Source organism: Ovis canadensis, chromosome 7 (genome assembly GCF_042477335.2).
Source record: "Ovis canadensis isolate MfBH-ARS-UI-01 breed Bighorn chromosome 7, ARS-UI_OviCan_v2, whole genome shotgun sequence".
NCBI classification, from domain to species: Eukaryota; Metazoa; Chordata; class Mammalia; order Artiodactyla; family Bovidae; genus Ovis; species Ovis canadensis.
Window position 1 is genome coordinate 98,158,419 of NC_091251.1, and position 23,492 is coordinate 98,181,910.

The following is a 23,492-nucleotide window of genomic DNA, read 5'->3' on the forward strand; positions in this document are numbered from 1 at the left end:
CAGCACTCAGCCAGGTGCCATGGGGTCTGGATGTGAGTGAGACCCGAGCCCCGCCTTCCAGGAGCCTGATAAGCAGCAGACTGCGGCAATGATAACTTACCTGTGGTCCAAGTTCAACAGGGTTTCAGAGGGGAGTCCCTAACTCTGGAAGGCTGTAGGGGGGGTGACCTCAGTCCACAGCAGAACAAAACAGACTGTGATGGAGAGAGGTGACCCTGATGGAGGTCACCCCTTTGTGCCAAATACTGTGCTTAATCTCGTTCTTCTCACTTTCTCTAATCCTGACAGCACCCCTGTGACTAGCAGAATGTAATAGCGACTTTATAGAAGAAGCAGTTGAAGCTCAGATAGGCTAAGTGACTTGCCACACAGCGAGTAAATGACGTCTGAACGATATTAAAGCATGTCTCGCTTATGTAGTTTCCCACCATGTATGTGTTCGATAGTTTGAGAAAAGTTTTTTAAAAGGTCAGCTAATTTCCCCAAATATCGTTTCTCTTTTCATTTTTGCATGCTATCTTCCATGCATACTCTTTATACCGTGAATAGACATGTGTATCTCTCCAGGGCACAGGCCCTGAGGTGATGATGCCCTCGGCATATTTGGAGACAAGAAAGGAGGCTGGATCGTGGGGAGACGATGGAAGGTGAAGTCGGAAAGGCGCCAGGGCTAGGGCACGGAGAGCTTTGCAGACCATGGCAGGGACTGGGCTTTATCCCTAACAGCTCTCACCGTTGTCTTCCAGTCCCTGTTGTTTCTAACATCCACAATTCAGCCCACGGGGTGTGGCTTTATTTTCCAGCATTGAAGTTGCTTTCAGTGCAGTATGTGTGTGTGTCCATGTGTCGTGTGTACTTTTGAAGTGACTATTAACGTGTCACCATCACATTTCAAGCTTGTGGCTCTGGCTTCTTGTGAACTTTCTTTTTCTTTTTCTTGGCCACACCATGCGGCTTGCAGGATCTGAGTTCCCCAGCCAAGGATCAAACCCAGGCCTGGCAGTGAGCACACCGAGGCCTAAGCACTGGACTGCCAGGGGACTTTCCTGGTCAGCTTCCTTAGTCTGAAGCAGTAGGAACTGAGGTGACGGGTTTGGTGTGTGATCACCTGTGTGACTAGACTGGTGTGGCCAGCCTGTGACTTGTGGTGGAGAGAGGAGGTGTTCAAGCCAGCAGGCCTCTGTGTGCGGAGAAGCAGAGTCAGGAAGAGGAAGGCTTGTCTGGAGGCCTCCGGCCCTGAAGGAGTAGTGGGCGGCAGGGAGGCAGATGTCTCCAAAGGACAGGTCAGCATGCATGGCCCTTCACCTTCTCTTCAAGATGCAAAGTTGGAGCTTTTACATTTTTTCCAGTTTTTTAAAAACCTTTTTACTGGAATAGTTTTGCCTTTGCAGAAAACTTGCAAAGATAGTGCAGACTGTTCCCGTGTACCCCTATCCAGTACTCCCGCTCACGATCTTCTGACGTTTCTACGGTGTGTTTGTCACAATGCTGAAAATGGCATTGGGACGTTACTATTAACTAAACGCTGAACTTTGTTCAGGCTTCGTCCGCTTCGCACTGCTGTCCCTCTTCTCTTCCAGGACTCAGCCCGCCCCGCCGCCCTGCGTCCCGTAGTCACATCTCCTTAATCTCCTCTGGCCTGTGACAGTTTCTCAGACTTTTCTTAGTTTTCATGACCTTGACCGCTTTGAAGCTTGCTGGCCGGGTATTTTGCTTTCGTATTTTTTAAACTTTCTTTTGCCGTTGGGAATCATGATGTTGAGAGGTGGAGAAACGGCAGAGGTCAAGCTCAGAATGCAGGAGTTGGAAGGGCCTGGGTTCAAATCCTGACTGTGCCCCAGACCCACGAAAAACCCTTCCATTTCTCGGTTTATCTCCCCTGACAGTGGGTGAGCCTGCCTCCCTCGGGAAGCAGGGACCTGGTGATGGCTCCCTGGATGGATGCTAAAGTGCTCAGAAATTCAGGTTTCCTTTTTGGGGGACACCTGGTGGGACCAGTGGCCCTGAAAACCTGTTCACTCCTCTCCAGGAGCCAGGGTTGTGAAATGCCAGAGTGAGGAGGATGACGGGGAGGGTGTGACAACTTTTCAGGAAGCGGACACTTTGCAAAGATTTGAAAATAAGATCATAATTTGGTCCCCACAGTAACTCCATGAGGCAGTGAGATGGGTTAGACTTGTGAGAGTCCCTTGGGCTGCAAGGAGATCCAACCAGTCCATCCTAGAGGAAATCAGTCCTGAGTGTTCATTGGAAGGACTGATGTTGAAACTGAAACTCCAATACTTTAGCCACCTGATGTGAAGAACTGATTCATTTGAAAAGACCCTGATGCTAAGAAAGATTGAGGGCAGGTGGAGAAGGGGGCAACAGAGGATGAGATGATTGAATGGCATCACCAACTCAAAGGACATGAGCTTGAGTAAACTCCGGGAGTTGGTGATGGACAGGGAGGCCTGGCGTGCTGCAGTCCATGGGGTCACAAAGAGTCGGACAAGACTGAGCCACTGAGCTGAACTGAACTGAAGAGGTGAAGAAGCTGAGGCTCAGAGACCATCAAGAATCTGCTAAAGATCATGGAGGAAGGAAGGGGCAGAGCTGAGACTTAAACCAAGAGAGCCCGGATTTGGTGTTCCTCCCAGCTCAGCCTGGCCCAAGCTGGCCAGTGGGCAGGGCAGGCGGCCCTGGAGTGGATGTGGGTGCAGAAGTCGTGCTCCCCTGATCCTGGGCTGGAGGGGGTCTGTCGTGTGGAGCAGGTGGGCTGCCATTTGGCTGGGACAGGTGGACACGACAGGGCAAGAGAGTGGAGACTTATGGATTCCCAGTCTCTCCAGGTTGTCTTGATCTCAGGCCTTGTAGAACAGGCAGTGTTTCCTTTTGTAATGTGGGTTTTCTCTTTTTCTTTGGGCGATTTCATTTTTAACCCTTGAATTACCTGTGAAAGCAGGATGAGCAGAAAGCTCATGACTGGGGCCTGCTTCCCAGGGACACCTTGAGACCAGTGCTCTTTCTGGTGTCTTGTGTCTTCTGGCCCCTCCAGCAGATGGCTAGGCTGTCTCCATTTTCCAGAAAGGGAAGTGAAGTGACTGAGACCAGAGAGGGCAAGGGACTGTCTCAAGAACACACAGCCTTGGAGCCGGGGCAGAAGCCTCATCACTCACTGGGCTCTTTCTACTGAGCATAATAAGAACCTTAGAAGACCCTTGCTGCCGTTTATTTCTTTAAAACCTTGAAATGTAAACTACAAAATGCTCTACCTTTGAAAAGGGGAGCTGTGTGTGTGTGTGTGTGTGTGTATGTGTGTGTGTGTATACTACGATGACAAAGAACAAAGCAATTTTGGCATTTAGGTCAAACTGCTGAAGTGTCAATCGCTCAGTTGTGTCCGACTCTTTGCGGCCCCATGGACTATAGTCCAACAGGCTCCTCTGTTCATAGGATTCTCCAAGCAAGAATACTGGAGTGGGTACTCATGCCTTCCTCCAGGGGATCTTTGCAACCCAGGGTCTGCTGTATTGCAGGCAGGTTCTTTACTATCTGAACCATCAGGGAAGATAACATCTACCCTCAATTTCACCACGACACATAGAGGGTGAAGGGGTGGGCTGTCCTTTCCAAAGGAGCCTCTGAGGCCTGTGACTGCCTTTCCCTTGATATTTGGGTTCCCATTCCATCCACCTTTCACTTTCTACATTCAGGGCCACCACCTTGTAGCTCTGCCCAGAAACGACAAGGCCCTGGCAATTCTGGTTCTGTGTGACATCTCTTCTGCGCGTCCCCCATTACTGAGTTGTGCCCAGTTTTCAGATTTCTGAGCAGCCTAGCATCTCACTGAGCAGGCTGAGTGTTCGCCTGCCACCTTATCCTCTTAGCCCTGGCATCTGGCCTTGAGACACGGGTCCCCATACCTGGGTGGTCCAGAGAAGTGTTTTTGGGGAGGCCTGCTGTCTTAGTCTGTCTACTCAGGATGCCGTAACAAAATTCCATAGATTGGGTGGCTTAGGAACAACAAAAATTTATTTCTTGCAAGTCCAAGATCAAGGTGCTGGTAATTCAGTGTCTGGTGAGGGGCCACTTACTGGTTCATAGAGAGCAGTCTTTTCACTGTGTCCTCACGTGGTATGAGGGGAGGGAGCTCTCTGTGGTCTCCTTTATAAGGGTACTGATCCAGTTTATGAGGGCTCCACCCTTATGGCCCAGTCACCTTCCATAGCCCCCCAGTGCCATCACATTGGGTCTCCACATACGTATTTTCGGGGGAGGACGTACACACTGTGTCTGACACCTGCTCTCTTCTTTCTGGCTGTCAGTAACTTCTGCCGCTCCTCCCAGCTGGGACTCACTAGGAGAAAGAGTTTCTCTGCTGCCCCCTTTAAAGACCTGTCTGGCCAAGAAAAGGAAGAAGTAGCTGTTTGGGGTCATCACATTTCTTTAGAAATGGTCCTTGATCTTCTGGAGGAGGTGGGCTGGGCAGAGTGACTGAATCCCCCAAAGTGGGTGTCCAGATGGATGAGCATTCAAGACCAACCCTTCAATGTACCATAGCAGCTGTGTGGCCCAGGAAGCTTGCCACCTGTGCTCCCATAGATCTTCCCACCTGTAAAACAGGACTAGAAATCCAGTTATTGGGAGGATTAAATAAGTTTGTATGTGCAAAGTACTTTGTGTGTAGTAAGTGCCTGCTAAACAAGGAAGTTCAGTCCGGTTCAGTTCAGTCAACTCAGTCGTGTCTGATTCTTTGTGACCCCATGGACTGTAGCATGCCAGGCTTCCCTGTCCATCACCAACTTCTGGAGACTGCTCAAACTCATGTCCGTTGAGTCAATGATGCCATCCGACCATCTCATCCTCTGTCGTCCCCTTCTCCTCCTGCCGTCAATCTTTCCCAGCATAAGGGTCAATTCCCAGTGAGTCAATTCTTCGCATTAGGTGACCAAAGTATTGGAGTTTCAGCTTCAACATCAGTCCTTCCAATGAACACTCATGTCCTTTAGGATGGACTGGTTGGCTCTCCTTGCAGTCCAAGGGACTCTCAAGGGTCTTCGCCAACACCACAGTTTAAAAGCATCAATTCTTCAGCACTCAGCTTTCTTTATAGTCCAACTCTCACATCCATACATGACTACTGGAAAAACCATAGCTTTGACTAGATGGACTTTTATCGGCAAAGTAATGTCTTTGCTTTTTAATATGCCATCTCGGTTGGTCACAAACACGAAACAAGAAAGGAAAAACAAGGAAGGAAATTTTTAAAATATATTTATTTATTTTGACTGTGCTGAGTCATTGTTGCTATGCACAGGTTTTCTCTAATGGTAGCAAATGGGGGCTACTGTCTAGTGGTGGGTGTTGCTTGGGCTTCTGGATGCTGCGGCTTCCCTTGTTGCAGAGCGCAGATTCTAAGGGACAAGCAGGCTTCAGCAGTTGCGGCACACAGGCTTGGTTGCCCTGCTGTGGGATCTTCCTGAACCAAGGTGGAGTCTTAACCACTGGACCACCAGGGAATCCCGAGAAAGGAAATTTAGTATAATTATTGCATTAAATAATACAGCAGCATTCTTTTTTTTTTTTTTTTAATCTCTAAAGGGCTTCCATGTCTGTTTTCTTAGTCTTTACATCCAGCCAGGAAAATACGGTGGTTTTTTTGGGTCCAGTTTACCAGTGTGGCACCTGAGATGCAGGGAGTGTAGTGGCTTGTTCAAGGCCACTCAACAAAGCAGTGGGATCGCTGAGGCCTGACCCTGTGGCCCCAGGGGTGTCCCAGTCTGGCACACGTGCAGCCCCAAGGGCCTTTCCTGCAGGCATGACAGCAGCCTCTGCCCCTCCAGTGCTCCATCACGAAGGACAAGGACATTTCCTCTCATCCTCCTGCCTCCCCTTCTAGGAGCAGCTGTCCTCCCCACCCGACTCTGACTTCCCAGGGAAAGTGAAAGTGTTAGTCGCTCAGTCCGGCTGTTTGCAACCCCATGGACTGTAGTTGCCAGGATCCTCTGTCCATGGAATTCTCCAGGCAAGAATATTGGAGTGGGTTGCCATTTCCTTCTCCAGGGTATCTTCCCCACCAGCAGTCTTCGGCACTGCAGGCAGATTCTTTACTGCCTGAGCCACCAGGAAACTGAACTTCCTAGGGAGAAGGGCCCTAATCCTGTCTGGTATTGGCAGGGGGTGGCTCCACCTCTCGAGCCAGTGGCAGGGCTGGTGTCATTGCCACCAGCATCTTGGTGGGATGAAGGTTGCATTAGTGAGCAGTCATTGAAATGCAAAATAACATTTTGATCGAGCCAGCAGGCTGTTTATTTATCAGATCAATAGTCAAAATGCTCCATCTGGAGGAGTCCTCCTGATAAGTGACAGCATTTCCAAGGGCAAGCCTGGTGAATCCAGCCCCTCCTCACTCCCAAAGGCTCAGATTAAGGGAGGGCCATGGAGAAGGAAATGGCTAACCCACTCCAGTATTCTTGCCTGGAGAATCCCATGGACGGAGGAGCCTGGTGGGCTGCAGTCCACGGGGTGGCAAAGAGTCGGACACGACTGAGCGACTTCACTTTCACTTTCAGGAGCCTGGGAGTGAGTCACTTCTGCTTCGGCCTTTCTCCTTACATGCAGTTTTTAGAAGAGACTGCTGAGACCCAAACTATCAGACTGTCCCTGCCGTGGCTGGAAGGACTTGCAGCCAAGTTCTGGGGATTCATAGCAACAGTGCACGTGTATTGAGCACTTAATATGTGCAGGCGCTGCTGTTGTGGGAAGGGGGACCTCTTCCAGGGCCTGAGGATGGGTCTTGTCGGACGCTCGGAAGTGAATTGTTCAAGGAGATACGTGTGCTGACAAAGCAAGAGGCCTCACTGGGAAGGCACACCGGAGAGCAGGAGGGTGAGGGAGCCCAGGGAGACCGCTCTGCCATGTGGCTTGCAGTCTCAGACTTTATGGTGATGGGATTCGTTTCCAGGTTATCTCTGGCCAGTTGTTCTGCTTCAGGGTCCTTCCTTGTGCACACATGGATTCCAGCAACGAAGATTCCGGGAGGGTATGTGGACTGGCATTTCCTGTCTGCTTTTGACCTTTCCCAAGTTCTTCCGGTTGGTGGTGGCCTGTTAGTTCTGTGTTCCTTACCGGGATCTCCTGTCGTAAAATAACTCATGCAAATAGTTACTATGGTGCCTGGCCAGGGCGGGTAGTTTCAGTCAGTGTTTCCCCTGACACTCTATTTGTGTTTCCCATTTATTGTGTCATTTAATCCTCAGAACAGTTCTCAGAGGTAAGTATTAATATCTTTATAGTACCCGTTTTGCAGAAGAAGAAACTGAGGCATGGAGAAGGTTCAGTTCAGTTCAGTTCATTTCAGTCTCTCAGTCGTGTCTGACTCTTTTCGACCCCATGAATCGCAGCACGCCAGGCCTCCGTGTCCATCACCAACTCCCGGAGTTCACTCAGACTCACGTCCATCGAATCGGTGATGCCATCCAGCCATCTCATCCTCTGTCGTCCGCTTCTCCTCCTGCCCCCAATCCCTCCCAGCATCAGAGTCTTTTCCAATGAGTCAACTCTTCGCATGAGGTGGCCAAAGTACTGGAGTGTGAGCTTTAGCATCATTCCTTCCAAAGAAATCTCAGGGCTGATCTCCTTCAGAATGGACTGGTTGGATCTCCTTGCAGTCCAAGGGACTCTCAAGAGTCTTCTCCAACACCACAGTTCAAAAGCATCATTTCTTCGGTGCTCAGCTTTCTTCACAGTCCAACTCTCACATCCATACATGACCACTGGAAAAACCATAGCCTTGACTAGGCGGACCTTTGTTGGCAAAGTAATGTCTCTGCTTTTGAATATGCTATCTAGGTTGGTCATAACTTTTCTTCCAAGAGTAAGCATCTTTTAATTTCATGGCTGCAATCACCATCTGCAGTAATTTTGGAGCCCAAAAAAATAAAGTCTGACACTGTTTCCACTGTTTCCCCATCTATTTCCCATGAAGTGATGGGACCAGATGCCATGATCTTCGTTTTCTGAATGTTGAGCTTTAAACCAACTTTTTCACTCTTCTCTTTCACTTTCATCAAGAAGCTTTTTAGTTCCTCTTCACTTTCTGCCGTAAGGGTGGTATCATCTGCATATCTGAGGTTATTGATATTTCTCCTGACAATCTTGATTCCAGCTTGTGCTTCTCCCAGTCCAGCGTTTCTCATGATGTACTCTGCATATAACTTAAATAAGCAGGGTGACAATATACAGCCTTGACGTGCTCCTTTTCCTATTTGGAACCAGTCTGTTGTTCCATGTCCAGTTCTAACTGTTGCTTCCTGACCTGCATACAGATTTCTCAAGAGGCAGGTCAGGTGGTCTGGTATTCCCATCTCTTTCAGAATTTTCCACAGTTTATTGTGATCCACACAGTCAAAGGCTTTGGCATAGTCAATCAAGCAGAAATAGATGTTTTTCTGGAACTCTGTTGCTTTTTCCATGATCCAGCAGATGTTGGCAATTTGATCTCTGGTTCCTCTGCCTTTTCTAAAACCAGCTTGAACATTAGGGAGTTCACGGTTCATGTATTGCTGAAGCCTGGCTTGGAGAATTTTGAGCATCACTTTACTAGCATGTAAGATGAGTGCAATTGTGTGGTAGTTTGAGCATTCTTTGGCATTGCCTTTCTTTAGAATTGGAATGAAAACTGCCCTTTTCCAGTCCTGTGGCCACTGCTGAGTTTTCCAAATTTCCTGGCATACTGAGTGCAGCACTTTCACAGCATCATCTTTCAGGATTTGAAAGAGCTCAACTGGAATGCCATCACCTCCACTAGCTTTGTTCATAGTGATACTTTCTAAGGCCCACTTGACTTCACATTCCAGGATGTCTGGCTCTAGGTGAGTGATCACACCATCATGATTATCTTGGTTGCCAAGATCTTTTTTGTACAGTTCTTCTATGTATTCTTGCCACCTCTTCTTAATATCTTCTGCTTCTTTAAACCAACTTTTTCACTCTCCTCTTTCACTTTAGGTCCATACCATTTCTGTCTTTTATCAAGCCCATCTTTGCATGAAATGTTCCCTTAGTATCTCTAATTTTCTTGAAGAGATCTCTAGTCTGTCCCATTCTGTTGTTTTCCTCCATTTCTTTGCATTAATCGCCAAGGAAGGCTTTCTTATCTCTTCTTGCTATTCTTTGGAACTCTGCATTCAGATGCTTATATCTTTCCTTTTATCCTTTGCTTTTCACTTCTTTTCTTTTCACAGCTATTTGTAAGGCCTCCTCAGACAGCTATTTTGCTTTTTTTTGCATTTCTTTTCCATGGGGATGGTCTTGATCCCTGTCTCCTGTACAATGTCATGAACCTCATTCCATAGTTCCTCAGGCAGTCTATCTATCAGATCTAGGCCCTTAAATCTATTTCTCACTTCCACTGTATAATCATAAGGGATTTGATTTAGGTCATACATACCTGAATGGTCTAGTGGTTTTCCCTACTTTCTTCAATTTAAGTCTGAATTTGGCAATAAGGAGTTCATGATCTGAGCCACAGTCAGCTCCTGGTCTTGTTTCTGTTGACTCTATAGAGCTTCTCCATCTTTGGCGGCAAAGAATATAATCAATTTGATTTCAGTGTTGTCCGTCTGGTGATGTCCATGTGTAGAGTCTTCTCTTGTGTTGTTGGAAGAGGGTGTTTGCTATGACCAGTGCATTTTCTTAGCAAAACTCTATTAGTCTTTGCCCTGCTTCATTCCTCATTCCAAGGCCAAATTTGCCTGTTACTCCAGGTGTTTCTTGACTTCTTACTTTTGCATTCCAGTCCCCTATAATGAAAAGGACATCTATTTTGGGTGTTAGTTCTAAAAGGTCTCGTAGGTCTTCATAGAACCGTTCAACTTCAGCTTCTTCAGCGTCACTGGTTGGGGCGCAGACTGCACAGAGGATGAGTGACAAAGCCAGGATTCAAACCCAGGTGATCTGGGCCCAGAACCCTTGTGCCTGGGTCTGCTTCTGTCCCCTCTAGAGGGCAAGGAGCAGTCATGGCTTTTTTTCACTTATACAGAGTCAGGGTCCTGGCTCCGAGGGTGAGGCAGCCTTTTTCCAACCCTACATCCCACAGGTTTTTATTGATTACATTGCTTCTTGTGTTAAAATATCTTCTTTAATGTTTCAAAACTAGATTTCTTGATCAGTGGATCTGAGAGGCTAGCTTCTCGAAGTTGCTTCCAAACATATTACATGGTTTGGGGCACTTAAGTAAATAAATAAAAGTAAGAAAAATGCATACATCATTCGCAAAGTCTTTTCCACCAGGACTAGCGGAATTTGGTGGGAACTGAGGGCAAGTGTTAGGTCCTTCCAGTGGGACGGTTGGCTGGATCTCTGCTCCTGAGGTGTTGGCTGGCTCCCTTGCCCTGACTCTGGCTCTGTCTTGTGGCTCAGGCGTGTTCCTGTCACAGCCAGAGGGGCAGACCTTAGGTAAGCCTCAGATCCCACCCAACTCTCACCGTCTCCTTCACTTAACAAATATTTTCTGAACATCTGTTGTACCAGGAAGCATCCTTGACTGTGGAGAACAGCAGAGAAAGCAAACACAGTCCCTGCTTTCATGTACAGGGTGGGTGTGGTGGGAGGGCACAGGAGGCCAGTGTGGCTGGCCTGAAGTCACCCCAGGGAGGAGTGGGCAGCTGTGGAAAGGACCCCTGCCTTCCTGCGGGTGTGATAGGGATGCCTTGGCTGCGTCAAGCCAAAGAATGTTGTGACTTTCTCCCCTTCACCTTGTAACTAACTCACTCCAGCACTTTCTGACCATGTGTTCCCTGCCAAGATATTTAGCCCCTCTGGGCTTCTGTTTCCTCATCTGCAAAATGGGGGAATAACAGGTTGTTGATAGGAATCTCGTGCATGTAGTTTTGTGACCAGCACAGAATGAGCCCTCCTGTGGTCACCATTACAGAGCTCAGGAGTGGTTCCCAGTTGGCAGCAATGCCAGGTTCTCAGCTGTCTATCAGGTTAAGACATCTCTTTGTCATCTGCCCAGGCTGCCCTTTGGCATGAAGGCTGGAAAATTGAGTCAGGGAGAGAAGTGGATGCTGGGAGCCCCAAGCTTCCTGTGTCATCCCTGTGGTGGATAAGGCCACATGCAAAGGGCCGCTGCTGTGACCAGGTGGCAGATGGAAATGTGGTCTCTCTCACTGGGTCTGCACACTGCCCTGCAGGAGTGCACGTAGGAAGCGGGCAGCGAGGCGCAGGAACAGCACACGCAGAAGAGCCTCAGGCGTGTGACCGCACAAGGAGCAGAGTAGAAGTCAGCAGTGTGAGCCAAGAGCCTTAAATGCCGACTCCACTTAGGGTTGCCTCCACAGAAGGAGAGCATCGAGGATGAAGGAGGTGTCAGAACCGTTCTACACTGATCAGAACTCACCTGAAGGCTGTGCTCTTTTTTTTTTTTTTTTAAGATTTTTCTTTTTATTTTTTTGATGTGGACCAAATTTAACGTCTTTATTAAATTTGTTACAATATTGCTTCTGTTTTGGTTTTTTTTTTGGCCAGAAGGCATGCGTGTTCTTAGTTCCCCAACCAGGGATCAAACCCGCAGCACTCTGCATTGAAAGACAAAGTCTTTTTTTAAAGTTTATTAATTTTTAGCTGTGCTGAGTCTTCATTGCTACGTGAAGGCTTCCTCTAGTTGCCGAGAGTGGGGGCTACTCTTCATTGCAGTGCTCGGGCTCAGTAGCTGTGGTGCTCGAGTTTAGTTGCTCTTCGGCATGTGGAATATTCCCCGACGGGGATCAAACCCATTTCTGCTGCATTGGCAGACTGTTATCCACTTGACTGCCATGGAAGTCCCTGTGCTCTGTTCTGATCCTTTTTATGAAGAGTAAACAGAGCAGATGGATTATTCGCAAAGGAAGGCAAAATGTGAGCAGGAGTGATTCTAGGTCCAGGAGATGTGTTCTGGTGAGGACAGGACTCAGCAGGGCGCAGGAAGCCGCCTTTAGCCGCCTGCAGGCCTGTCGGGTGGAAGGGGGTTAGACTTGTTCTGTAGGTCCCGAGGGAGGGAGTTGTACAAACTATGACTGAAAGCTCCAGAGAGAAGAAATATTTTGGCTCTTGACAAAGAACTTGCAAAAAAACTAAGTTATCTAAAGATGGAAGCAGTTGCCACCTAAACTACTGACCTCCTTATCACTGGGGGCTTCAGCCAAGGCAGGTGGCCCCGGGCCAGACCAGGGGCGCTTTGATTTCCTGCCTGGTCCAAGTGCTGCCGACTGGTCTGCTGTTCCTCCAACTCAGAGTTCTCCCGCCGTGCTTCTCACCCTATCTTTGCTCCAGCTTTGCTTAAAATGTCACCTCCTCAGAGAAGCCTTTTCTGACTACTGTGTCCGGATACTGTTCTATTCTGCCATCCGTGCCCTGGCCCTTCTCATTCTTCATAGTTCAGTTCAGTCACTCAGTCATGTCCGACTCTTTGCGACCCCATGGACCACAGCACTCCAGGCCTCCCTGTCCATCACCAACTCCCGGAGTTCACCCAAACTCATGTCCATCGAGTTGGTGATGCCATCCAGCCATCTCATTCTCTGTCGTCCCCTTCTCCTCCTGCCCCCAATCCCTTCCAGCATCAGAGTCTTTTCCAATGAGCCAACTCTTCGCATGAGGTGGCCAGAGTACTGGAGTTTCAGCTTTAGCATCATTCCTTCCAAAGAACACCCAGGACTGATCTCCTTTAGAATGGACTGGTTACAATCCAAGGGACTCTCAAGACACAGACACCATTTTTATAACCACTAATTAAATGAAACTATGGCACGCCATCGATTCAAGATGCATTCTGATTGCCAAGATGTTAAAATGTGAAGGAAAAAAGAAAAAAGGGGAAACTAGACCAAAAAAAAAAAATAGTGAATAAATGGGTATAGCTTAAAGTCAATGAAATACAGTGTTGCCACTCCTTGAGGACAGAAACCTGTCCACCTTGGACACCAATCCATCCTTGAGGCTAGAACGGTATCTGGCACACCATGGATACTCAAGGAATAGTTGAAATGAATGAAGGAAGGAGGGGGCGAGTGCATGAATGGATGAGATGGCGGGGAGTGGTTAGCTGTCACAGCCGCCCGTCTGAGCTGCCACAGCCAGGAATCATGCCTCATCGCTCCCCTGAGCATAGGCACTGCCATGCTGCCTGGTAGCTGCCAGCTGAGGCTCCTGGGGCTCTGCCCCTGGCCGGCACCCTTCTCCACTGCCAGCTTCCATATTTGTCTTTCTTGCTGCACCACGGTGTGAAGTATGACCTCACTCACACTTGGAAATGTCCATCTTACAGCCTTTGTCCCTGGAGAGGCAGCCGTGACAGCAAGGTCTCAAGGGAGAGACACTGCCCAGCGTGGGTCACGAGCACAGCTCTGGGTCACTCTGCTGGGCCAGCAGGTAGAGAGCCTTACACGTGTGGCGATTCCTATGGCATCTCGGTGTGCGCGTGGGAATGAGAGCGGGAGAATGCTGGAGCTGGTTGGCAGCTCCCAGAAGAGAGGCTGGTTAGTTCCAATAGTTGGTTCTAGTAGCACCTGAATAAGGAACCCCTTTGTCCGAAAAGGAACTTTCTCAGTGGAGGTTGCAGCATGCAGAGAAGCACACAAATGCAGGATTAAATGGTGGAGGGATGGATGCACGATGGATGAATGACGGGAAGGGGAGAGGAAGCAAGACAGGCTTGCTTGCTGTGCGACAGAACTTATTAGACACTGAATGGAAACTGTCTCCTCATTACCAAAAAGAGTGCTGGTAGCAACTGCTAGCGGTACTTACTGAGCACTTTCCCAGGTATAGCTCTAAGCTCTTTTCTGTATTAACTCACTAATCCTCAAGACTACCCTATGAGATACATAGATCATTATCACCATCCCATTTTACAGATGAATAAACTGAGGCTCAGAGAGATTAAATTACGTGTGAGAGACAGAACTGGAATTCAAACTCAGGTAATCCAACGCCAACCACTAAGCTCTATGGCCCAACACCATGGCGCCTCTAGGATTAAATGTCATCTGAAAACTGCCGAATCTGTTCAGTGACAGTAGGTGGGATATTTATGCCATATATCACTGCATATTAAGGGGTGAAAATAAAAACAGACTCAAGAAGAGTTTAGATTCCTAGATGTCAGATCTCCAATAGCAATTGAAAGGAAAATTGCTCGAGGTGTATTTGGGGGCATCTTTTGAAATTATGAGCTGTCCTTCCTCCAGACACATCTGTTTGTGGTGTCAGAGGCCAGAGTTTAGCCAGATGGGCTAAAGTGAGAGCCATCAGGTACTTTGGGGCCCTGCATGAAGGCACTCCCCCGAGAGGACCAGGGTGAGGGCTGAAGTTTTGAATTGGTCTGCCCAGAGGGGGCCCCTCTGTCTAATCTGCACACAGCCACAAGAGCCAGCGGCTGTCCACTGTGGGCTGGAGCTCTGCCAGGGGACCCGGCCCTCCCGGTGTCCCGGGGTAGCCCCTCAGTGCCCGGCAGTCTCCTCCTGCTTTGGCAAAGCCTCTCTCTTCTCATGATGATGAATGCAGCCTGGGACATCATGGATAAAAACCCCGATTGAAGGGCACTAATTACCCATCATTATTTTCCGTGCCGTAATTTGTGTGGAACGAGATTTCAATCAGTTGTCTGGGATCAGCCTGGTTTTGACTAATCTTTCTAACGACAAGATGCTTAATTACAGATTTTTGCCTGCGCTGCAGCATACAGGGGGAGGCAGGCTCTTACTGAATCCAGTTTGCAATTGGGTCATTTTGTAGTCTTAAGTCACTCTTAAAGGAAGAGAGAGAAAAAGCATGAGGAAAGCATTCCTAAGGAGACCAGACAAAAATCAAACCAGCACAGGACTGGTGCTGCAGTAGTGGACGTGGTGATGGAGGGTAACAGGTGGGCAGAGTCACCCTGTTCCCCTGCACAGGTCACCTCCCCGCTGTGTCTCCAGGCATCCCCCAGCCAGCCTGGCTCTCTAGTAAGTGTCTTTGAGTGAGCCACAACTTCTGGGGTCTTCAGCTCCTCCTCTGAAGGTCACCAGGTCAGGCAGGAGAATCTCTGAGTATTTATGATGCTCTGATTCCCACTGTGCTGGTGTCTGTCCAGGAAAATGGGTCCAGCATTGAAAGATATGCCTGGCAAGATTTCACGTATTGAAATGGGTGTTTCAGACTACTGCAGGAGAAGGTCAGTTTGAATTAAAGAAATATATAAGTGTAACGGAAAAAAGCACATATATATATGAAGAATGGACTCAGATGCATGAAATTGGATTAATTATAAGCCTTGGTTCATGATACTTCCTTCCTCCTCATCCTCCACCCCTCCCTTTCTTCCTCCTTCCTTCCTTTTTTCCCTTCCTCTCGTGTGATAAGTCCTCATGAATCCATGTCCTAACAGGAATGCTGGGGACCTTGTCAGTTACTCACATTTAGCCACGTGGTCCTCCTCATCTTATCCCTCCAATAAAGGCTCATTCTGCATTCTCTAACCTTATTTGTGAAGGAAGTTTAGCTCTGTTACTTTCAAGTGCCTGGGGGGGCTGATTCATAACAAATAAAGCCTTGCTGGAGGATCTGAGGGTCTGCTTTAATGAACAGCTCAGTGGCTTCTGGTTAGCAAATTAATTATGGGAATGTACATAAGAGTCTCTCAAGTGTTCAGAAGCTGTTTTTTCTTCTGTAGAGTGGATTCCCGTTTCAGGCTTATTTATCCTCTTAATTTTCCTAACCCACTACTTTTCTCTCCTGGTAAATGGCAAGTTCCTTGTGGAATTATCCTCAGTTCTAGAAATGGGGACTTGGTTGAGGGAGGAGCTTTGCTGGGCCTAACCCCAGGCTGCAGCCAGCTGCTGGATTTTCTGGGAGGGGTTTCCGGGAGAATCACAAGACAGACGCTGTCCACTGAGAGCTTGCTGGGCCCCAGCATGTTCGTTTTGCCTACATTATTGTTGTTCAGTCGGTCAGTCGTGTCTGGCTCTTTGTGACGCCATGGACTGCAGCAGGCCCGGCCTCACTGTCCTGCATGATCTCCCGGAGTTTGCCCAAAGTCATGTCCACTGAGTTGGTGATACCATCCAACCATCTCATCTTCTATCGCCCCCTCCTCCTCCTGCCCTCAATCTAGCCCCTGCTCACGGAAAAGCCCTATGAAGGAACTGCTGTGATGGAGCCATTTTACAGATGAGGAACCTTGAGGCCCAGAGAGGCTGACCTATTTACTCAAAGTCAACAGCTACTATGACTGGCTCACATCAGAGCAATGGCTTGTAACCATTAAGTGACTTGGAGGCTTGTTTCTGCTCTTACAGGGCAGCCTGGCACAGAGCCAAAAGCTGATTCTGAGGGTAGCCCCTCTACGCGTGACCCCAATTCTGGCGTGTGGTGGCTGGACTCTACTCTGCAGAGGACAGAGAGCCAGGCCCTAGGCCCATCAGGCTGGCCCATCCTTCTTCCCTCCAGGAGACTTTTTTTCTCCAGAAGCCTCTTTTCTTCAGCCTGCCCACCAGCAAGTGGCCTTGAAGGGGGTAGACCCCTGGGATTCCAGCTTAAAAAACTAACGATCGCTTTCTTGTTGATTCCCTGGAGTTTCTCTTCCTTTAGTGTTAGGGTTAGGTTCATGACAGAAGAGCTGAATGGTTTGGGTTTCCTTCAGAACTTCCAAGATGCTGTTGGTGTCTGTATTAGGAAAACCTCCAACCCACTTCACTGTCCAGCAAAGTGATTATCTGGCAGAGGCAGAGAGTAAGCTCAGGCATCCCAGGAGCTCAGGCCCCTCTGGGGTAAGGGCCCCACACTGGATGCGAATAGGGGCAGGCCTGGGTCGGTGCTGGGGGGCCATGTTAATCAGACGGTGGTGACATTGAGGCCGGGGCAGCTCTAGCTGTGCTCCTGATTTGAGCTGAATTAGAGGGAAGAGAATGCCTCCGGGAACTTAGACCACTGACTATTGCTATTTCAAAGACCGCTCAGATGGGGCATTGGGCCCCTCCCGTAAAGTCAATAGTCATCGACCAGTTGGGAACTGGGCCCCAGCCAACCACAGATGGTGGACTCCACGTGACCCTCTCCTCCCCAGGGCACACGTGTCGACACCTCCGCCTCATCCCGATGCTACGCTCTTCCTGCATCCCGTCCTGGCCACTCGCCCCGTGGCCACATCCTCCTGAGCCTTGGCATCCTGGCTCCAATCTCTGAGATCTTCCCTGACCCAGCCTCCCATCCTTCCAGCTCTCTGGGTTCTTCCTCCTTCTGTACTTTAGCCTCCACCCACTGGGAACCCCACCCAGCCACCCTCTGGCCTTCCATCTTCTTCCAATTCTGGGCTTTCTGAGATTATTCCATCCGCGAACGACACCCTCAGCTTCCGGGCCCCTTGCCTTCCCCCTTCCCTCCAATAGCCAAGTCAGTGGTTCTCAACTGGGGGCAGTTTGTCCCCCAGGGACCATCTGGCCGTGCCTAGAGATTTGGGTTGTCTTCTCTGCGGGTGGGGGTGCTACTGGTTTCTAGCAGGCAGAGGCAAGGATGCTGCTGACCGACCTGCGGTGCACAGCCTGGCCCACAGTGAGGAATGACCAGCCCCAAATGTCAATAGTGCCTGGGTTGAGAAACACAGGTCGAAGCTTCCCTGTTGTTGCTGCCTTGCAGGCTGAGTTAAGGGGCCTGGTGAGCCTCTATGCCCCTGATTTCTGTTCTCTCCTCCTCCCGCAGTTGCTGTTGCAAACTCCCTTCCTTTTGCTAGATCTCCAGACCTCACCTCCCATTCCATGGAGTGAGGAGAGGCTGCCTGGGGGATGAGAGAGACCACCTCCAAACTTCCCCTCTGCCCACCTTCCTTCCCCCTTGTACTGCCTCAGCTCAGTTCTCTTCCGGGACATCCAGATTCCTTGCGGACTTCCACCGGGTCCCCTGACCGCCTGTGTTATTCCTGTAGGTTTCAAACTTAACTTCTCTGAGAACCACAGCTGCGGTGCTAAAAACAAACCAACACACAGGACCAAAAATGCAGAATTCTGGGCCCCACCTACAGGGATGAATGTTCAAAATATGACTGGGCTTCCCAGGTGGCTCAGTGGTTTAAAAAAAAAAAAAAAAACCTGCCTGCCAATTCAGGAGACATAGATTCAATCACTGGGTCAGGAAGATGCCCAGGAGAAGGAAATGGTAACCCACCCCAATATTCTTCGCTGAGAAATCCCCTGGACAGAGGAGCCTGGAGGGCTACAGTTCATGGCGTCATTGACTAAGCAACAACATGGGGTCAGTCCAGGAAGCTACCTGTTCAACCAGCACCTTGGCTGACTCTGATGAAGGCTGGACCAGAATTTGAGAAAAGCTGATACTCATCTTCGGTCATCTCAACCTCTCCATCTTGATTTGCTCTTTACCATTAGCATGTAACATAGAGTCACCATAGAATTCATTGTCTCCTCTGGGGAGACATGGGGAGTGGTGGATAATTATATTGGGTCAGTAGGTGGGATCAGGGTTGCTTCAGGCAAACTGGAAAGTAATTTTTAAATTTCTTAAGTTCCTTACATTCTTGACACACACCCCTCCCCCTCATCAAAGAAGCAGATAAATTACCACCAATAACAACAAAAACATTCCTTCTTTGCCTCCACCACCCCTGAGTTCAAGTGGACGGTGCTGTGTAAAGGTGTGCAAGGAAGCCCCTACCCCTACCCTCTCCTCTGCCTGGGCTTCCAGAAAAACTGTCTGCTTCCAGGGCCTCTTGCAGCTCTGGCCAAATGGCTCCCACCCCCCACCCCCACCCCCACCCCATGCCAGGACACTGCTCTGGGGACGTCACCAGCCACATCCTGACTGCTCACTGAAGGGGACACGTGCACTCCTGACCTCCCCTGCGGGGCACGTGACCTGCCGCCACCCGCTTCTCGATGGCTGTCTCCACGGCACGTCCACAGCTCACTCTCTCTTCTCAGCTCCTCTGGCCACTGCTTCTTGGCCCTTTTCTTTCCCTTTCTAGTTACATTTTGCTTTTGAATTAAAGAGTGATGTCCAGAGGTTAAGGATGGGTGGGGGGAGGGGCAGGTTTCTTGGAGGGAAAAAGAATGCAAATACAAACGAGTGTGTGAATGAAGCCAGACCAGAGGGGCAGGGCGGGTGAGCCCCTGTTAGTGGGGTGTGCCCAGCCCACCCCCTGCCTTGCTGGCGCCCTGCACACACGTGTTTGTTTAGTGTCTGTCCTTCTGGTGAGAGGATGAGCTTCTTGACATCGTGAGCTGTGCTGGGCATGTCCTCCTATCTGGTCAGCCCTCGGCACCCTGGTGCCCAGAGTACGTGTTGAAGCTCCTTGGCATAGACATTCTAGTGGGGCCAAAATAAGGGTCACCGAAACGAGAAGCCTGTAGGAATGAAATCAGCAGACTCGCAGCTGGAGCCCAGGCTCTAAATTAGCGGCTGGGTTTCTGTACCAACTCTGAGGTGGGGGGCAAGTTTGCTTCCTTCTCAGTCCTAGAGTCATTCGGCCAGGGCCTGGAGGCGGTGGCCTGGACAGGGTGCGTCCTGGCTGTGCAGCCCACTAAAGAGTGCTTTGTGCCTGTGCCCCTTGAAGCCTTCAAGGAGAGGGCTAGGAGGGAAAATCAAGGCTTAGGGCATGAAACCACTGCCTGGCCTGGGTGTCCATCAGGGCTGGCTGAGCCGTGAAGGTGGGTTGGAAAATTGTTCACTGGACATAGCTGTAGGGCTCTCCAACTGCTTCCCTTGGGCACGAGCTTCTTGTACACCCGAGGGACAGATCTGAAGTGGGTGGTATATAAAACGTGCTCACTAAATAGCAGTTGCGATAATTACTGTTGACTCCAAGTGTGTCTTCCAAAATCTCTGGGGCACTCACAAGCCTGAGGGAGGAGGGCTTGGGTCTGGGAGCTGACTTGCCCTGCAGTGCTTGTCACAGCAGGCCTGGGATGTTTCTGGGAACTGCAGAGCCCTAACGCTTGCCCCTTGGAAAAAAAGCTGTGACAAACCTAGACAGCATGTTAAAAAGCAGAGACATCACTTTGCCAACAAAGGTCCCTATAGTTAAAGCTGTGGTTTTTCCAGTAGTCATGTACAGATGTGAGAGTTGGACTGTAAAGCTGAGCGCCAAAGAATTGATGCTTTTGAACTGTGGTGCTGGAGAAGACTCTTGAGAGTCCCTTGGACTGCAAGGAGATCCAACTAGTCCATCCTAAAGGAGATCAGTCCTGAATATTCATTGGAAGGACTGATGCTGAAGCTCCATCAGTTTCAAAGTACTTAAACTCCAGTACTTTGGCCACCTGATGCAAAGAACTGACTCACTGGGAAAGACCCTGATGCTGGGAAAGATTGAGGACAGGAGGAGAAGGGGGTGACAGAGGATGAGATGGTTGGATGGCATCACCAACTCAATGGACATGCGTTTGAGCCAACTCTGGGAGATAGCGAAGCACAGTATAGCCCGGCATGCTGCAGTCCATGGGGTCACAAAGTCAGACAAGACTTAGCCTCTGAACAACAAAGTAGCAGTGGGAGGGGATTGTAAATGTAAGAGCACCTAGTCCACCCTCCCTGCAGGCCCAGCGCAAGGGCATAGTAGGGGGTGAACCCACAGGCGCCTCTGTGCCTGCTCAGGCTGATGGTGTTTCCTGAGGACACGCCAGGGGCCTGCTGATGGATGGACGGGAGGCAGATGACCGGGGACATGCCAGGGCACCAGTCAGAGGTGTAAGGGAAACTTGGAGCTAGCAGAAGAGGCGTCTCAGAAGACTCAGGAATATTCAGTTTGAAACCAGAGAGACCCGAGAGCCTCTATCTTCAAACACTACATTCCAGTAGATAATAAATTTCTTGACAGTAGGAGCCTTTTAGGGATCTTTTATCGTTCTTATCAGAGAAAGCTCCCAGCTTCTGATTAGAACTGTCTGCGGGGCAATGCCTCCGGACACGTTCAAGTGTAGACGGATGGAACAGCCCCCTGGGAGGGGCAGTGACTATGAGATCATCGGTGGGGCCCCTCCCCATCGTAACTGCCTTGGGTGGTGTGGGTAAGTGGGCCCAAGGTTGTGTTGTGAGGGTGGGCTTTGTGGTTGTGATAGGAGAGCCCTTTCCCCACTTGGGGACCCATGCTTTCTTCTTTTTTCTGAGCTGCTCAGAAAACAAGGGGCTACCTTTGAGCATCATTGGAGGTAGGACTCCAGCACTGGGACCCTCCCTCCCTCCCAGCCGGCCCGTCTTTCCATGAACGGGGCGGTACTCCCACCCTCTCCAGCCCCCTTCATTCTCCAGGACCTTTCCTTCTTAACTTCCACCTGCTGCTCAGGCATCCGCCGTGGCCTCCTCTGTACCTCCACCAGGTGAGGCCAGGACATGGACAGATGGGCAGCTGGACCCTGACCCAGCCTCCTGACTCCAGGGCCGGCCTGGCCCAGAGCTCTTGAATGTGGGCTGTGGCTGGGCTTCCCTGAGTACACTTCCCTGCCCTTCACTCTTCTTGCTCACATGGGAGAGAAGCCCCTCCCCTGGTCCTGGTACTTCGCCTGCCTTCTCACCCACCCATCGCGGTTCTGGGAGGGGGGATTTTCCTTATGGGAAATGTTTTATGACCCTTTATGGTGATCCTGCTTTGCCGTTCTTGCTCCCTTGACTCTGCAGTGAGGCAGGGGCGCTTGGAGGTGGAAATTTAAGGTTAAGAATCAGCGGGGTGATGCTCAGAGTTGGGGTTGGAGGGCTCCCTCATGTTGCATGATGGAGGCATGGTCTCTTCTGGGGCGACAGAGGGGAATGAGAGAGAGGGCCTGGGGGCTGCCCTCCAGATGTGCCCCGGCCAGAGGGGATCCCCAGAGGGCAGCCAATTTGGCTGATGCCTTGGCCACAGGCCCTGTGTCTTGCCCTGGTCAGGAGGCTTGGCACCTCTGGTCCCAGTCTCGGTGACTGTGGCCTTCAGGGGAAGCTCCAAGGCTGGGTTACCTGCTGCCCCAGCGTGGGGGTGGGGATGGGGAGGGAGTCTGGTGAGGTGGGTCATCGGGTCGTGGTTCTGAGGGTGTCTGATCCAAGGGCTGTCGCCTTCAGACTTCAAGTCTATTACTGTTGCGTGGGAAGGTTGGCCAGATATTTTGGCCGAAGGTTACCACTTTGTCACCCTTTAGGCCAGCAGTTTGCAGAGGGGTGGGGTGCCTCATCTGAAGTTTATTGATCAAACAGGAGTTTTCATTCTGAGGACTCAGAAGGTTCTGGGGGGTACTGCCAGAAACTCACTCTGGCCTGTGCCGTTTTTCCTTTTTGCCCCCAGCGAAATTGACCTCTCCCCCACCCCCGCCAGCATTTTATCTCACCAATACCTAGCATAAAGCCCCTCCCAGCCACCCCACCCACCTGGTGCCCGGAGCCCAGAGCTAATTCCTGGGGAAGTCACACCACCGCAGCCTCTCCGAGCTGACTCCTGCTCTCTGTGTCCCCAGGCTGCTGAACAGGATGTCCGCAGACGACCGGCACCTGAGCTCCAGCTGCGGCTCCTTCATCAAGACCGAGCCGTCCAGCCCGTCCTCGGGGATCGATGCCCTCAGCCACCACAGCCCCAGCGGCTCGTCGGACGCCAGCGGCGGCTTCGGTCTAGCCCTGGGCGCCCACGCCAACGGTCTGGACTCGCCGCCCATGTTCGCGGGCGCGGGGCTGGGAGGCACCCCGTGCCGCAAGGGCTACGAGGACTGTGCGGGCGGCCTCATGGAGGACTCGGCCATCAAGTGCGAGTACATGCTCAACGCCATCCCCAAGCGCCTGTGCCTCGTGTGCGGGGACATCGCGTCCGGCTACCACTACGGCGTGGCCTCCTGCGAGGCCTGCAAGGCTTTCTTCAAGAGGACCATCCAAGGTACGGGGCCGCCGGGCGGGCCGGGGAGGGGTGGGGGTGTGGCCCAGCAAGGAGCCAGGGATCCCCCAGAGCCAGCTGCTGGGGCAGCCTGCCTCTGAATGCCAGGTTCCGGAGGCTCTCCTTTCCGTCTCCCGGGGCTGCTCATCCTGGGATTCTGGACGTGGGCTCTAACTCGCGGGCTGTTGTTGAAATGGCATTCCCCCCTGCTTAGGGGACCCCGGAAGATCTGCACAAATGCCTAGGTGTGCCTAGGATGGGAAACATTGCCGAATGTGCGACCCTAAAGAGCCGATTTTAGAGGGGAAAATGTTAGCAGCCCTATTGGCCCTGCAATTCCAGACCTCTTGAACTGTACTGGGTCTCTCGTTTTGTTCCCTGATGGCTCACACGGTAAAGCGTCTGCCTACAGTGCGGGAGACCCAGGTTCAATCCCTGGGTCTGGAAGATCATCTGGAAAAGGAAATGACAACCTACTCCATTATTCTGGCCTGGAAAATCCCACAGATGGAGGAGCCTGGTAGGCTACAGTCCATGGGGTCGCAAAGAGTCGGACTCGACTGAGCAACTTCACTTTCACTTTGTAATTGCACAAGTGGACTGTGACTACTCTCTTTATCTTTAAAGAGTCAAGGAAGAGCAAGGGGAATCT

General features: G+C 50.6%; 1 protein-coding gene across 2 annotated transcripts in view; it reads left to right on the forward strand.

The window, feature by feature from the left end:
• ESRRB (estrogen related receptor beta) overlaps window positions 1-23,492 on the forward strand; it is a 187,557-nt gene that overhangs the window by 108,370 nt on the left and 55,695 nt on the right. For both annotated transcript variants that reach the window (XM_069597139.1, XM_069597140.1), the window contains exon 2: window positions 22,434-22,843. In XM_069597139.1, coding sequence (XP_069453240.1) covers window positions 22,434-22,843 — 410 coding nt within the window. The remainder of the gene's footprint in view (window positions 1-22,433; window positions 22,844-23,492) is intronic.